This window comes from Aaosphaeria arxii, assembly GCF_010015735.1.
Source record: "Aaosphaeria arxii CBS 175.79 unplaced genomic scaffold BU24scaffold_6, whole genome shotgun sequence".
NCBI classification, from domain to species: Eukaryota; Fungi; Ascomycota; class Dothideomycetes; order Pleosporales; genus Aaosphaeria; species Aaosphaeria arxii.
In genome coordinates this window covers 1,258,843-1,272,856 of record NW_022983479.1, presented here as the reverse complement: position 1 = coordinate 1,272,856, position 14,014 = coordinate 1,258,843, and the positions used below count along the sequence as shown (strand labels likewise).

Genomic DNA, 14,014 nt, shown 5'->3' with positions numbered 1-14,014 from the left:
TATTTTGTGACGATCTATGCCACCGCGATCCCCACAGCTCACTCTTGATTCTCGGCATCAGAGGAGACCATGCTGCTTAAGCATGGTTCGAACGGACTGCGATACCAAAGTTTGTCCAAGCTGGGTCGACGAATCCCTTGGATTCCGCATCAGGCATCCGTCAGTTCGCTTGCTTTCCCTTACCTGAGCTCGACGCGTCTAAAAGCGAATTCACGTGTAAACCAACCTCGCCAACCGCGGTTCTCATACATCCCAATTCGTGGTGCCAAAAGGAAGACGCAGGTTAATTTGGAAGATTTGCCGCAGGGAATCATTGGGAATGATGGCGAACCCCTCCCACCTCAGGATGTTGACGAGCCAGAGTATCCACCGCTTCTTCAGCAGGTGCGGAATAACATGCTGAAATTTAGCCATTGCGTCCTCCTGACACGCGTTGGTGGTTTTTATGAGCTATACTTCGAACATGCCGATGAATATGCACCGCCACTGAATATAAAGAAGTCGAGAAGAAAAGCACAAAAGGGCAGTAAACGACCCGCAGTGCCCATGGCTGGTTTCCCCGTCTATCAACTCGATCGATACCTCAAGATTCTCGTGCAGGATTTGAATAAGCATGTTGCCATTAGTGACGAGTTCCTCAATGATGCTGCCACCAGGGCCAAAGGCGAATCACTCTATTCGCGTAAAGTATCCCGTATCGTGACTCCCGGGACGTTGATCGATGAGCATTTCATGGACCCTTGGCAGAACAACTACCTTCTGAGCATTCACGTTGACCCTGAAGCCCTGAATGTCAACGACGCCGTTGTGAAAAGTCCTGGCAGTCAAAGTGTTACTTCCATGCTCAATCTTCCCCGGACAGAGGTTGGTCTTGCTTGGATCGATCTCTCTAGTGGAGATTTCTCGACCCAGACCACAGACATCGCATCACTTCCCTCGGTTGTGGCACGGATAAAACCGCGTGAGATTGTTTTGGATAGTAAATTTGAAGAGGACGGTCAATCGCGTATCGTCTCGATCCTGCAGGACGATGGCCATATCATTACTTTTCAGCGGCCGGCGGATAACCAGTTGACTCTTAAGGATTGGATACCGATGCTCGAAGAGGTAGTTGCTGATTTCGATACTTCGGACTTCACGAACTCTGAGGTGGCTGCTGGTGGCTCCCTCTTGCATTACGTCAAACACCAGCTGTTGGACTCAAGGACAAGACTACAAGCGCCGGTTCGGCACCAACCCGACGATCATATGAGCATTGACAGGAACAGTCTTAGAGCTTTGGAAATACGAAGCACTATACGAGATGGAACCTACGAAGGAAGTCTTCTTCATTCGCTGAAAAAGACGGTTACAAATAGTGGAACCAGGCTGTTGACCCAGCGTTTGTGTAAGAGCTCTTGTCAAACAAATGATACCCCATGATACTGATTTTGAATTAGCTGCCCCTTCAATGTCTTTATCAACTATCAACGAACGCCTTGATCTTGTCGAAGAAATGATAGAGTACCCACAATTACGACAAGACGTGATAACTTTACTTAGCCACACGTTCGACTCCCTCCGACTAGTCACTAAGTTCACGGTTGGTCGTGGAGACGCGGATGATCTTCTTGAACTTTCAAGGACTATTTCGACCACAGTCACGCTTGTCAATACGCTTCAAGAGCACTCGCAAACGCGCAGTAGTATTTTTATTGGCAAAGAAAAGCAGGAAGTTGAGCAGCGTCGCCGGCAATGTGTGCCCAGATTAATCAAACGATTTGATCTAGGTACACCCCTTTCACTATCGAAACGGATCGAAGAAGCGATCGATGAAGAGGGACTGTTGGAACAGCATCGCATTGAAGATGACGAAGCGGCGGAAATGACAGACCTTGCGCAAGATGTCCTTGGAAAGGAAGCCGGAGAGGAGGACCTCAAACAAATTCCCAAAAGAATCCAGCCTAAGCCTCATGTGATTGCTCCCTCTTTCAAGCCCGCTACGGATGGTAGGGACGACATCTGGATCATGAAAAGGAGCGCGAGCAAGAATCTAGAGAAGCTGCATGATACTCTTGAATCTCTTATCGACTCGAAATCCCAGCTCGAGTTGGGCCTACGAGAAAAACTCTCGGCGTATAGTCTAGTTTTAAAATGGACCCCAAACCTTGCTCATATAGCCCATGTGAAAGGTAAAGACGTTGCTCGGGTTACTCCACACTATCCGAAGAGCCTCAGTACCAGCAAATCTACGCGATCGTTCCAAGTCCCAGAGTGGACACAATTGGGGGCCCAGATGGACGAAACACGTTACCGTATTCGTAATGAAGAGCAGAAAGTCCTTACAAGCCTTCGCGAGGATGTTGTACGAAACCTGGTCAAGCTGCGTCGCAATGCAGCCGTGCTGGACGAACTTGACGTGGCCTGCGCGTTCGCCTTACTCGCCGTCGAGAAACAATTTGTACGCCCCATCCTGAACTCGGGTACGTCGCATAACATCGTTGGCGGCCGTCACCCGGTGGTCGAAGCTGGGTTGATCGATCAGGGGCGGAAGTTCGCTGTGAATGATTGCCTACTCGGAGACAACGAGCGTATCTGGCTCATCACTGGGCCAAACATGGCGGGCAAAAGTACATACCTACGACAAAATGCCCTCATCTCCATTCTTGCACAAACAGGTTCTTTCGTACCTGCTGAGTATGCCGAGATTGGGCTAGTAGACAAAGTCTTCAGTCGAGTGGGGTCAGCAGATAATCTGTATCAGGACCAGTCAACTTTCATGGTGGAGATGCTGGAGACTGCTCAGATTCTCAAGGAAGCCACACCTCGCTCTTTCGTCATCATGGACGAAGTGGGTCGAGGCACAACACCAGAAGACGGAATCGCCGTTGGATATGCTTGCCTGCATCATCTTTATCACAAGAATCAATGCCGGACATTGTTTGCAACCCACTTCCATGCCCTCGCCGATATGACGAATGGTTTCGAAAAGTTAGCATGTTATTGCAATGATGTATCGGAGAAGGAAGACGGAACATTCTCTTATGTACACCGTCTGCGGAAAGGTGTGAATCGAGAAAGCCATGCACTCAAGGTTGCACGGGTTGCTGGGTTACCCGAAGAAGCAGTAACGATAGCTGCAATGGTTCTTGCTGAGCTCAAGTCTCATCGACCAAAAACTGAACTTGTCGAAGCTAACAAATAGGGATAGCGCTTTCCGCAAGCCACCGTTCAAAATGGACCTTTGCTTGAGGTATCATCCGAGGAAGGTACTACGCGCAACGACTATCTCCGACTTCATCTCTTGTATTTCTTCATGTATCATTATCTCCACTTATTCAGCACAGCGAACATCGTTCTCGCGAATACCCATATATTTCTGCATTCACTCCGGAACATCTTCACTTACTGCGTACTTCGTTGAGCTACCAAAACATCATCTTCTCATCGCAACTCAATATGGACGAGCGATACCAATGGCTATCCAATTCGCCCACAGGCATGCGCCTACCTACTAAAGTTCGCATCATGCGCAAAGACAGCGCTCGCTCCGAGGCAACTCAATTTGCACATGATCGACTTCACAGTCTTTTGTCATCCATGCTCATACCAATTCCTGACACCTTCGAGTCGATACAAAGTGTCGGGGTCCCTATCACAATGCAAAGCGATGGCGTTAACTTAGATGTTGACCTTCAAGTCTATTTTCTCATGGCAGAAAAAATGGCGCTTGTGCGAGTGGTCTACAGAGCCTGGCCTGTAGTCGAACAGCAAGGACACCCGGTATGCAACTTGACCTTCTCACATACAGTAATTCCAAGATCATGGGAAATCTTGAGCGATACGACAGTGTGCAATTTCGCATGGCTGTAAGTAAAGTTTGCATTCTTGTGCACACAATTATTGCAGTCTTATCATAGCATGCTGATGCTGAGCCAGGGGAAAGCAGTTTCCAATGTCAGACTTTCTAGGTCCAACTTGTCCCCTTTCCATGGTCCGTCGATATCTTGCAACAGCATTTAAATGCACTGGCGATGGCACGTGTTTGCGGCAGTGTCTTACGGTCAGCTCTGAATCGACTGAATCCTCCCATGTTTCATCCTTACACGAACAATCAAGTGGCACCGACCGCTCCGAACCCGAGTCTGCATCTTCGCCACCATCATTGAATGAGGCGGAAAGTGGCAACTTGGATGATCACGCAGATTCACGGACGGATCCTATCGTTAGCTTACCGTATGGGCCCTCCAGCTTTCTCAATGCCGAAGATGAGATTAGTCAAGCAACCACAATAACGAACAGTCGAGCTTTAAAAGTACAACTTGGTGATACTGACCCGTCGGACGTTGAAGCTGCTGTTTTGATTCGTGGATTTCCCTACGAAGCAAGAACCGTCAATGGCAGGCCACGGCACACATTGCATCCTGATATGGGAGAGTGCACCACGTCTCAGAAGTCAGGCTTGTCAAGCAAATCTAGTATATCAAAGTCAACATCAGCAGTTACCCTCGTCCCCAAGCGAAAAATAGAGCGCGATTTGCCTGGACACGATAGCGTATGGGGCGACTCATCTTCAAATTGGGACCTGCCTGCCCAGTCAAACATTGGTACCGATAATCATCCGAAAAGCGATCGAATCAATGGTAAACCAGACATTGATAGCGATATTCATGCCAAAGGCGATCAGACCAACGATAAATCGGACAGCAAGAGAGACGATCAGAGCGAGGTGCATACGAAACGTGAATATCTAGATTCTGTGATGCGTAGTCTCAACAAGGCTCCTGAGTATGCCATACCATGGTCAACAGAATGGAATTCGAAGGCTGCCCATGAATGGCTCTCGTGGGTGCTTGAGCCCCCCTTTCTCGCTGGACCAGAGATTACCTGCGATGCTACGATTGACGCGAACGTAGAAGGGGAGTTCGTTAGTCCTAGCCGTTTTTCCGAAGACATCCCAGTCGAGCAAAAGCAGTCCATATCTACGGGACGTTCATTTTCTAGGTCTGCGCCAGGTATTCCAGTCGAGGAAAACAAGGCCACGCCTTCTAGACGTTCGTCGTCTGCGTCTGCATCGAGTATGGAATATGAGCTTTCTCTGAAGGAACGAGAGGAAGATCGTCTTCATCCTTGGTATTGTACACTCGCTGAATGCCCGCGGTGTGGGCTGGCTCAGTCTGAGAGCTAAGGGACTTGATCATGAAAGCATCAGACCCTATAGATGATAATAGAGCTTCATTTCTTTTGGCATTGGTGACTTGTAGCGTCTTGCTAATGCATATTTCGCAGCACGCTGACACTACAATCTCAAGTCAATGCACACTGCAGAAATGGTACAAATCGTCTCCCAGGACCAGTTGTTCATCTCCAAGGTCTACTTTCTCATTGTCTCTGTGTCTCTCACCCTACCACGGCAAGCTGCTACGGCGTGAAGAAGCGATTGGGCGGACTGAGATATTTCCGCCTCGCGATTTAAGTGCTGGCGCCTAGAACTCCTAAGACGGTAATCTCTATATTTGTCCGACATTGCTGGTTCCGAAGTTTCGCAGGAGGCCGAGATTTCTTGCTCAATATACAGTATAGTGTCAGATTTGCATGCATAGGTGCTCAGGTTAATCTTGAAGCTCGGCATTCTCAGATCTTGCTGTATGCTAATCTTTAGATCTAGGAACGAGGAATCATCACCATAGTCAAATACTCGAATTCTGTTTCTTTATCGACATGTTCTCTTTAACAGTCTTTGGCGTTGTTGTCATCTGGCAATTTCGACTGGGCACTCGGCAAAGTTACATTTCTCCAAGGGGTTTCATATATAACGTTGCACAGGGCCACTAATATCTGCCTAGCCTAACGAGCGCAATCAGCCAAATCGTGCAGCACTCCATGCCGATCATACCATCCGCACATACAGCCGCCAAATTAAGCAATACACAGTTGCCAATACTCAGCCGCGACCAGTGATTGCCGCATGGATCAGCTCCGCTCACCAGTCATGAACCCCTCCTAAAACTCAATTTCAATGTCTACCTCAAGCTTCCAATCTACGAGGGGAGGCCTTTTCTAATATACAAAACCCAGGCCGTAGAAAAATAGAAACCAAAGAACAATCCACTGCACCGAATACGAGCGATCCCCACCCGCCTGCTTTCTGAGCATGAGCGGCCCGCTATAGTGCTTTCACACGTATGCCCTCTCATTCATCATATAGAGCATATACGAAGTCGTTGCCCTAATGCGGATATGTTGCATCCGTGAAGTACATGCTGGTTTCGCTCGAGGAAATGGAATCTGTCTCATTATAATGACACTGGTCTGCGTCTGTAGATAATCATCGATTATCAGATTCAATGAGCCGATTGTCTCGTTGTGCTGATTTTCACACTCCAAGGTTTCTGGGACAGTGAAAATCTGGTGGGTGATACTGCATATTCAAACCATAGCTACGGGATTCCCTCTACAGATCGCCAGCATGAAGATTCCCACTACCGTGGCCTACCTCCTGTGCACCCTTTCATTAGCCAATGCCGCAAGCCCGGACAGGACTGAGAAGATATTGGCAAGAACACTTGCAGTGATACCAAGTTCCTCACCCACTCTCGATCCGACATGGCGACAAAATCGAACAAGACAAGCTAAACACATTCATGACTTCTTCAAATTGTTTGGATGGCTCCGACGAAATGATACGATACGAGACCCGGACATGCCGCGAGCCATACGGAAGATTCAGCGAGTGCTCCGAGAGCCAGAGACTGGTGTCTACGATGAGCGGATGGAGACGGTGATGAGCAGGCCTCAGTGCGCGACCGTCCAGCCATATAACGAGTCCGACGCAATAGTCGATAACAGTACTATGCATAAGAGATATGTGCTCTGGGGACCAAAGTGGGATCGTACAGCGTTGACTTATCGGTTCGTTAACTACACGGCGGATCTATCACAGGACAGACAGAGGGCTATTATCAGGTATGGATGAATCTTTCTCGATGACTGGGAAGATTAGTTTGCCTTCCCTTTCCCGCTGCTATGGAACGGGGATGTAGAGATTATTGGGCTTTTAATGTTAACAACTGGGTAGTGCTGCATTCGACAAATGGATGGCCTTTCTTCCTCTGACCATTACTCAGGCCTCGACTTCGACACCTCGTGCTGACATTCATATACGATTCATATCTCTGGGCGCTGCAGAAACCGGGTATGCATATACAAACATGATCGCAGATGGTCTGACAATGTCCTCTGGCCTCATCAACGTGACTTTCAACGACGACTACAACTGGGCTGACGACCGTCTCTTCAATTTCACCGCTGTCCATGAGATAGGGCACGCGCTTGGCCTCTCCCACAGCAAGGTCGAATCTGCCATCATGTGGCCATACTACGATGGCATCATCCGCCCAATGCATCCAGACGACACCGCCGCAATCCACACACTGTATGGCTGGAAGGACCCACGATGGAACCGCATCGACACGAATTCCGGCACGAAAGACATCATCCAAGTCTCCACTCCTCTAGAAAATACAGCCTCCGCTCTAGACGGCCTCTACCAACTCCGCTCATCCGGCCAAGTCCTCTCCTACACCCCCTCATCGAACGCCTGGAAAGTCGTCGACTCCAACAAAGACACCGCCCAAATCGCCGGCGCAGGCGGCAACATCTACCAACGCCACACCGACGGCTCCGTGTACCGCTACTCAGGCACAGGCTCCAACTGGCAATACATCGGCGCTCCATCCGACAACGTCGTCGACATCGTCGCCGCCTCCGACCAAATCTACGTCCGCCGCAAAGACGGCTGGGTCGCGCGCTGGAGCGGCAACGGCCTCATCTGGACGACCATCGAAAAGGCGCGCAACAGCAAACAAATCGCCGTCACCGACCAGAAAACCATCTGGAACCTCCTCACCAACGGCGACCTCGTACGCTCGACCTGGCCCTACGGCAGCGGCTGGACCATCGTCGACGTCAATCCACTCAACACGCAGATCGTCACCGGCGGCACCGAGTTCTACAAGCTCCAATCCGACGGACTCGTTGTCTGGCTGGAGTCGGTCAAGTACTACTGGGTCGTCATCGACGATGAAGGGGATGTCGTGTCAGTGTTTGCGGTGGGCATTTATATCTATGCGAGGAGGGCGGATGGGAGCATCTGGAGGTATACTGGTACGCCGCATGTGTGGGAGCAGCTAGATGATAGGGAGACGAGTGCGAGTGTCGTGGGAGATAGGAAGGGCGCGGTTTGGGAGATGCTGGGGGGTGGGGACGTGTTTAAGTTGGTTTCCTGATTATTATATATATCTTTTGACATGTAGATGTTCGTATATAGCAACGAGTTTCATGATGCATGGAGAACGTGAAATGAAAACACATTTGTTTCTCTCCCCTTACCTCGATTTCTTATATTTTCTTTTTACTTCTTTTCGTACTCTTCCTCGAATAAAGTTCCTTGAGGATTATCTAACCTAATTTTCGTCGACGTGCTCATCCGATCAACGAGTCGCCGTTCTGACGTTGCCCGCCCACCATGCCCGCCGTGCCCGCCCACTCCGCTCCAGGCCGCTCATGCATCCCGCTCGCCACCCCGCTCGCCGCGCAACCTCACCTACAGATCCAATAGTACTCGCACTCAACCCATCTCCGCCCGAAATGGAGCGCAAAAAAAAACCACGTACGAGCGGGGAGTTAAGCCGGAGGCGGGATTTCGAGAGTTTGAGCGGGCTCGGTGATAAATGATGGAATGATGGAGATATGAAAAATACGCCGAGCACAATTGTTCGAAAGGGTGATAACAGATATGTATATAAGGTTGAAATAGTCAAGTAGATACATTTTCGCTATTAGATACTCATACAAGATATCAATTACCCAATTTCCCATCTCCCAGACGCAGAAAACTGTTTCAACTACAACACAACATCCACCATCCATTCATCAACAACAACAATGGCACACGAAAACCGTCTCACAAACCGACATGTCCTCATCTTCGGCGGCACGTCTGGCATAGGCTTCGCAACAGCCTCCATGGCGCTGTCCAACGCCGCCAACGTGACCATCTCTGGCTCCCGGCAGCCGAAAGTCGACGACAAGGTCACGCTGTTACGGAGCTTTTACCCGTCCCTTCCTTCTGACAAGGTTGCCGGCTTCGCTTTGGACTTGTCTGACACCGTGAACCTTGAGAAAGGGCTGATCGATGTATTCGAGAAAGCGACGAACGGAGGGGAGAAGAAGGTCGATCACATCGTGTTCACGGCGACGGGGGACATCAACGGGAAGCCGACAGTCGAGACTGTGGATCCCGCGACGGTGTTCGACGGGTTCAAAGTGCGGTGGCTCGCGCCGGTCATAATTGCGAAGGTCCTCGCGACGAACCCGGGCAAGTACATGCCGGTCAGTCACAAGTCGTCGGTGACTGTGACTGGCGGGACGAACACGGTGAAGCCGATGCCTGGGTGGTCGATCGCGGCGGCGTGGGGAGGGGCGACCGACGGGCTGGTGAGGGGCATGGCGGTCGATATGAAGCCGATTAGGTGGAATCAGGTTGAGCCTGGTGCGGTGCAGACGGAGTTGCTCCAGGGGTATTTGGAGATGTTGGGGCCGGATGGATTAGAGAAGATGAAGAGGGAGGGGGGTGTTACGGGGGAATTGGGGCAGCCGGAGGATCTGGCGGAGGCGTATGGGTGGTTGATGAGGGATTGGTTTGTTACGGGGAAGACCGCGAGTTCGGATGGTGGTCGACTTCTGGTGTGATAGGATGTAGTGGGTGGTATTAGAGGCTGTGGTGTAGTCAACTGTAATTCCAATTAATTCGTTTCCGTGCTGATTATTCTTTCGTGTCATCGTCAGCAGATACGTATCAATATAGTAATCAAGAAGAATCATCAAAGATCAGTTAATTACGCCTTTTCCTCACTCTTCGGTTCGTAAGTACAAGCAGCACGCACGCAAGAGCCACAGTTTCCGCATACATTCGAATGGATTGGTATTCATTGATGTCTATGTGGCGCCGTCGAATCCTGTCGAGCGATCACCTGCCAATGCCACTGATCATCTCCCGCTGCGTTGCTCGGTCCCGATTCGTCTGACTGAGCGGTGCGATGCCTATAAATTCCGTCAGCGAGAACCTCCGACCGCGCTTCTTTTTTATTTCCATACTTCTCAGGTCTCCTACGACATCCTTGGCCTTGCCGAAGTAGACTTCCTGAAGCAGGTTGCGCATCTTGAGCTCCATGTCTTCCACCATCTTGCCGATGTTGGCGACATGGGAGCTGTCGTCTTCAACAGCCATGTCGGCTTCGACTTGACGGACCATGTTTCCAGAAAGATCAAGTCCCCCTAGTGCTTCCGAGTCGGTGCCGAGGGAAAGAATGACGGTGGAGGTGAGCTTGTAATGTGCGGTACGAGCACGATCTTGGGCGTCAAAGACGTGGATACTGTCCCAGCTGCCGGAGCTCTTAGGGGACGGAGAAACGGCTGCAAATCATCAGCGAATGTGAGGATAGTAGAGCGGTTTTCGTACATTTCTTGAGCAGCACGCATCCTGCAAAACCATCATCCATATCCCAGAGGTACACACTTGCAATGCCACCCTCAAAGTACCTGGGGGCGGTCAGCTATGTTTCTTAGGATGTGATCCGCTCGTGAAGCTCTATTCCATCCAGATATAAAACTCACAGCTCCCTGTAAACATCAAAAGCCTCATTAGCCCTGATTTCCATCTTCCTTATGCGGTCACTTGGAGTAACACCCTCGCCGTCGTCCAGCGGCGGCTCAAAGTCGTTGCTCCATGGACTCCTCCAGCTGTCACCGTCACGGTTGTAGTCGCAGCAAAGGAAGTCACGCTTTGTCTTCGAGCATTTCTTGACCGAAAGTGGGATGTCGACGGATTCTAGGAGGTCTTCGGTGAGGTCGGGGTTTAGGCTGATGAGGTGGTCGACGTTGGCCTTGACGTCCTTCGGGTTGAGGCGTCGGAGAAGGTCGCTGGAGAATGGCGGTCAGCTGCGGTCAAGATGGAATATCATGAGGGAATTTGGGGTATCTTACAGTGCGCTGTCTATAGGGTCGGCCATTGCTCCAATTGTGCTGTGGTCTAGGAAGTGGAAGAGGCGTGGGTCTTTGATGATGCCGAGTGCTGGAGAAGCTGCATGACCATGCCCCTCCAGCATATGCGCTTGGGCCACCTCTCTGCCAACGTCAATGCCAACCATGGCCCAAGTAGGATAATACAAATTGATCGTTCGATTACCGTTGCAATGATTTTTGTTCAATTTGATGGATGAGCTGTGTGATGTTTTCATGTGGAAAGAGCACATAGATGCTGTGGAAAAATCTGTTCATCTTACAATTTCACTCACGTTCCTTCCTCTCTGTATTGTGTTTGTTTATCTATAGTGAGTGAGCATTGCCACCTTCACTGAGCACGATCAAGGCAGCAGATTGTGTTTGGAATGATATAGAAGACATTACATCGACTTGAGATATTCAGAAATAGCATAATGAGAGCATAGAAATATAATTAAATAACTTATCAATATCTAATTCGATAGTTACTTGCTTGAGGTATGAATCACATTCACCTGGCTTAGACACATTCCATGCAAGCGTTTGACCAATCAGAGCACGAGAAAGAACCTCCGAGAAGCCGCCGCCACCGTCATCTTTCACGTTTCGAACAATAACAATCCAATCCAATCCAATTATATCATCATCGTTCTACTCCTAATCTTGCTCTTTCTCCTCTTGTTACAGCTGATTATCTTGATGACTTCAACATGCAGACCTTAACAGCTCCCGCATCTGTCGCTAAGCGAAAACAAGCTTGCTCAAGCTGTAGGCATCGAAAGAAAAGATGCGACGTAAGTCCTGCCATCAAGATTGACTCAATCACCAGCGCCCTCCCTTTATTCAAACTGACACCGCTGAAAGGGCATTCGACCATCTTGCTCATTATGTAGGAAATGGGGCATCCAATGCGAGTATGGTGCACCTCCACCAAATAGGCCTGAGGAACCGTCTATGTACTCTTTCCCCGGACCACTCTTTCCAGCTGCCCCCAATTTTCCAATGGGCCTAGAAGGAATAAGTGATATGAGTGCACTACCACCACTCGAAACCAACGATGAGATAGCAATAGATCCGGCACTGCTGAACGAGCAGCCTTTTGGCTGTCCGACCCCTCCCGTATCAGATTTGGTCCCTCCTCCGGTTGACATAGGATTCAACCCAGAGGAAGATCTATTACCTCACACAAGATTACCACCAGATAAGATATTACTTGAACTAGTCCAACTCTTCATTGAGAACGCCTACCACTACTATCCTTGCTTCCATAAGCAAACCCTTTTGGAGGAGGTCCAGAGTCGAAAACTCCAAACAGAATGTCCGCTTGTCCTTTTCGCCATCTGCACAATTGCTGCACGATATCATTACGATTTCAACATTCGCGCTCGGCAAGCTGAGTGGTACGACCTTGCGAAGCAATTGTACGAGGAGTCCACGAGATACCCGGATTATCCAGTTCGTCTGCTCCAAGCTGCAATATGTGTTATGAGTCACGCCAATAACTCTGGGGACTTTTCTACGGCGTGGCTAATCCTGGGAAAAGCATGGCGACAAATATGTGCGCTCGGATTCAACCGTTTGGATTCGACCGATGACACGGTATATGGGCTCCCGCAAAAGAGGCCACATTCTGATCTAGGCAAAGAGGAATTGAGGCGAACGCTTTGGCTACTCTTTGTCGTGGATCGAAATTTCACCTGGCCAGTAGGATGGCCGCATGCCATGGACGAGCGGCATATCATGGTCAATATACCAATTGCGGAACAGCTTTTCCAAAGTTTAACTGCTGGTGTAAGTTAATAAATCGTCGACTGCGCCCACCTTGTCCAATCGTGATAGCAAAGTCCTTCGTATCTTACACACTGCCGAAAAGCAAGACTAATTCCAGCAGAGCACTCTCGATCCGACGATGACTGTACCGTTCTCGAGACGCTTGAATACCCTCATCCTTTCCCGGCCCAAGCCAGCAGAACCGATCAATGTCTTCCATCATCTTGTTATCGCCCATGTGTTGCTAGGACGCATCACGGAAACGATGCATTCGGTCCACGCCACCCCGAACTCGCAAGAGTTCGCAGAAGAATGCGAGGAGCTCGACTCCTATCTCGGTAAACTGTGGCTGAGTGTACCACGAGCCGCGACATCGCTTTTGGATGTACAGACAGAAGATCAAAGCCAGTCGATCTGGCTCTCGTTGACACTGAACCTAATGGCTATAATTTTGCATTTCCGTTCCGCCAGAGGTGCAGACGAGGAAGTTGCAACCGATCAATTTGCTCGTGCATTGCTGGCAGCGAAGAACATTGTGAAAACGATCAAAGACGCCTCGAAGATATCCATGGATCTTGTAGTCTCACCACATTTGGGTTCTACGCTATACCTCGCCGCATGCGTCTATATCATACAGTGGCGAATGACCGGAGATGAAAGCCTCAAAGATGATATAGACCTCTTGGATGTTGTTTTTGATCGATACAATGAAACGTTCGTTTTCACGGGACACAAGTTCAAGATTGCTCTCGAGCACGACGTTCAGCGAAGTGTGGAGGATATAGAAAAGTTGAAGGCAGCGGGATTGCGGGGATTGTTGGCAGATTGTAGCAAATGGGGCTATGTACAGGATGTCGTCGCTTCGAAAGGTATATCGGTCAACATTACGTAGCGTGATGTCGCCCTGGAAACTGTAACACCACTTGTGTTTGGGTGCATGTAATAATACTAAGCTGGGATGTCCATTGGAGGACGTTGGATGTCTCGCGGCGATATGTCTTCGCGACGAGCCGGCACATCGGCTAGAGTCAACATAGAAAAATGAAAAAGCCACCCAAAATATGCCCCAACAATTTGGCATTGACTATCTCTCATTGACTATGTGAATAGCTTTCCTAATTTATCTTACTCAGCCAGTAGCAGTACAGTTAGGTAACCGACGCATAAACTGCCGTGCCGTGCGTCAAGAACACAGTGAGCC

At 49.6% G+C, this 14,014-nt stretch overlaps 6 protein-coding genes across 6 annotated transcripts; 5 read left to right on the top strand and 1 right to left on the bottom strand.

Annotated features, from left to right (window-relative positions):
• Positions 1 to 69: 69 nt before the first annotated feature.
• BU24DRAFT_350928 (uncharacterized protein) lies at positions 70 to 3,184 on the top strand (the record flags this gene model as incomplete). Its single annotated transcript, XM_033523665.1, has 2 exons — positions 70 to 1,387; positions 1,440 to 3,184. The coding sequence occupies 2 exons, from the start codon at positions 70 to 72 to the stop codon at positions 3,182 to 3,184; spliced, it is 3,063 nt and encodes a 1,020-aa protein (XP_033381874.1).
• Positions 3,185 to 3,438: 254 nt separating this feature from the next.
• BU24DRAFT_464309 (uncharacterized protein) lies at positions 3,439 to 5,167 on the top strand (the record flags this gene model as incomplete). The annotated part of the gene is made up of 2 exons (XM_033532193.1): positions 3,439 to 3,848; positions 3,919 to 5,167. 2 exons carry the CDS (start codon positions 3,439 to 3,441, stop codon positions 5,165 to 5,167), a joined length of 1,659 nt encoding a protein of 552 aa, XP_033381873.1.
• Positions 5,168 to 6,433: 1,266 nt separating this feature from the next.
• Positions 6,434 to 8,267, top strand: BU24DRAFT_452403 (uncharacterized protein; the record flags this gene model as incomplete). Its single annotated transcript, XM_033531185.1, has 2 exons — positions 6,434 to 6,945; positions 7,058 to 8,267. The coding sequence occupies exons 1-2, from the start codon at positions 6,449 to 6,451 to the stop codon at positions 8,265 to 8,267; spliced, it is 1,707 nt and encodes a 568-aa protein (XP_033381872.1). The 5' UTR covers positions 6,434 to 6,448.
• A 535-nt stretch (positions 8,268 to 8,802) lies between these two features.
• Positions 8,803 to 9,845, top strand: BU24DRAFT_239875 (NAD(P)-binding protein). Its single transcript, XM_033522267.1, has one exon. It carries the CDS (start codon positions 8,926 to 8,928, stop codon positions 9,730 to 9,732), a length of 807 nt encoding a protein of 268 aa, XP_033381871.1. The 5' UTR covers positions 8,803 to 8,925; the 3' UTR covers positions 9,733 to 9,845.
• A 164-nt stretch (positions 9,846 to 10,009) lies between these two features.
• On the bottom strand, positions 10,010 to 11,051 carry BU24DRAFT_349935 (F-actin capping protein, beta subunit; the record flags this gene model as incomplete). The annotated part of the gene is made up of 5 exons (XM_033523624.1): positions 10,010 to 10,083; positions 10,138 to 10,455; positions 10,502 to 10,581; positions 10,657 to 10,962; positions 11,026 to 11,051. The coding sequence occupies 5 exons, from the start codon at positions 11,049 to 11,051 to the stop codon at positions 10,010 to 10,012; spliced, it is 804 nt and encodes a 267-aa protein (XP_033381870.1).
• A 632-nt stretch (positions 11,052 to 11,683) lies between these two features.
• BU24DRAFT_424533 (uncharacterized protein) lies at positions 11,684 to 13,878 on the top strand. Its single transcript, XM_033528530.1, has 3 exons — positions 11,684 to 11,837; positions 11,908 to 12,834; positions 12,935 to 13,878. Exons 1-3 carry the CDS (start codon positions 11,754 to 11,756, stop codon positions 13,703 to 13,705), a joined length of 1,782 nt encoding a protein of 593 aa, XP_033381869.1. The 5' UTR covers positions 11,684 to 11,753; the 3' UTR covers positions 13,706 to 13,878.
• Positions 13,879 to 14,014: the final 136 nt, after the last annotated feature.

Coding starts and splice junctions, on each gene's coding strand:
- BU24DRAFT_424533 (XM_033528530.1), top strand. CDS start 11,754: ATGCAGACCTTAACAGCTCCCGCATCTGTCGCTAAGCGAAAACAAGCT. Junction 11,838..11,907: donor ATCGAAAGAAAAGATGCGAC/GTAAGTCCTGCC, acceptor CACCGCTGAAAG/GGCATTCGACCATCTTGCTC. Junction 12,835..12,934: donor TCCAAAGTTTAACTGCTGGT/GTAAGTTAATAA, acceptor TAATTCCAGCAG/AGCACTCTCGATCCGACGAT.
- BU24DRAFT_239875 (XM_033522267.1), top strand. CDS start 8,926: ATGGCACACGAAAACCGTCTCACAAACCGACATGTCCTCATCTTCGGC.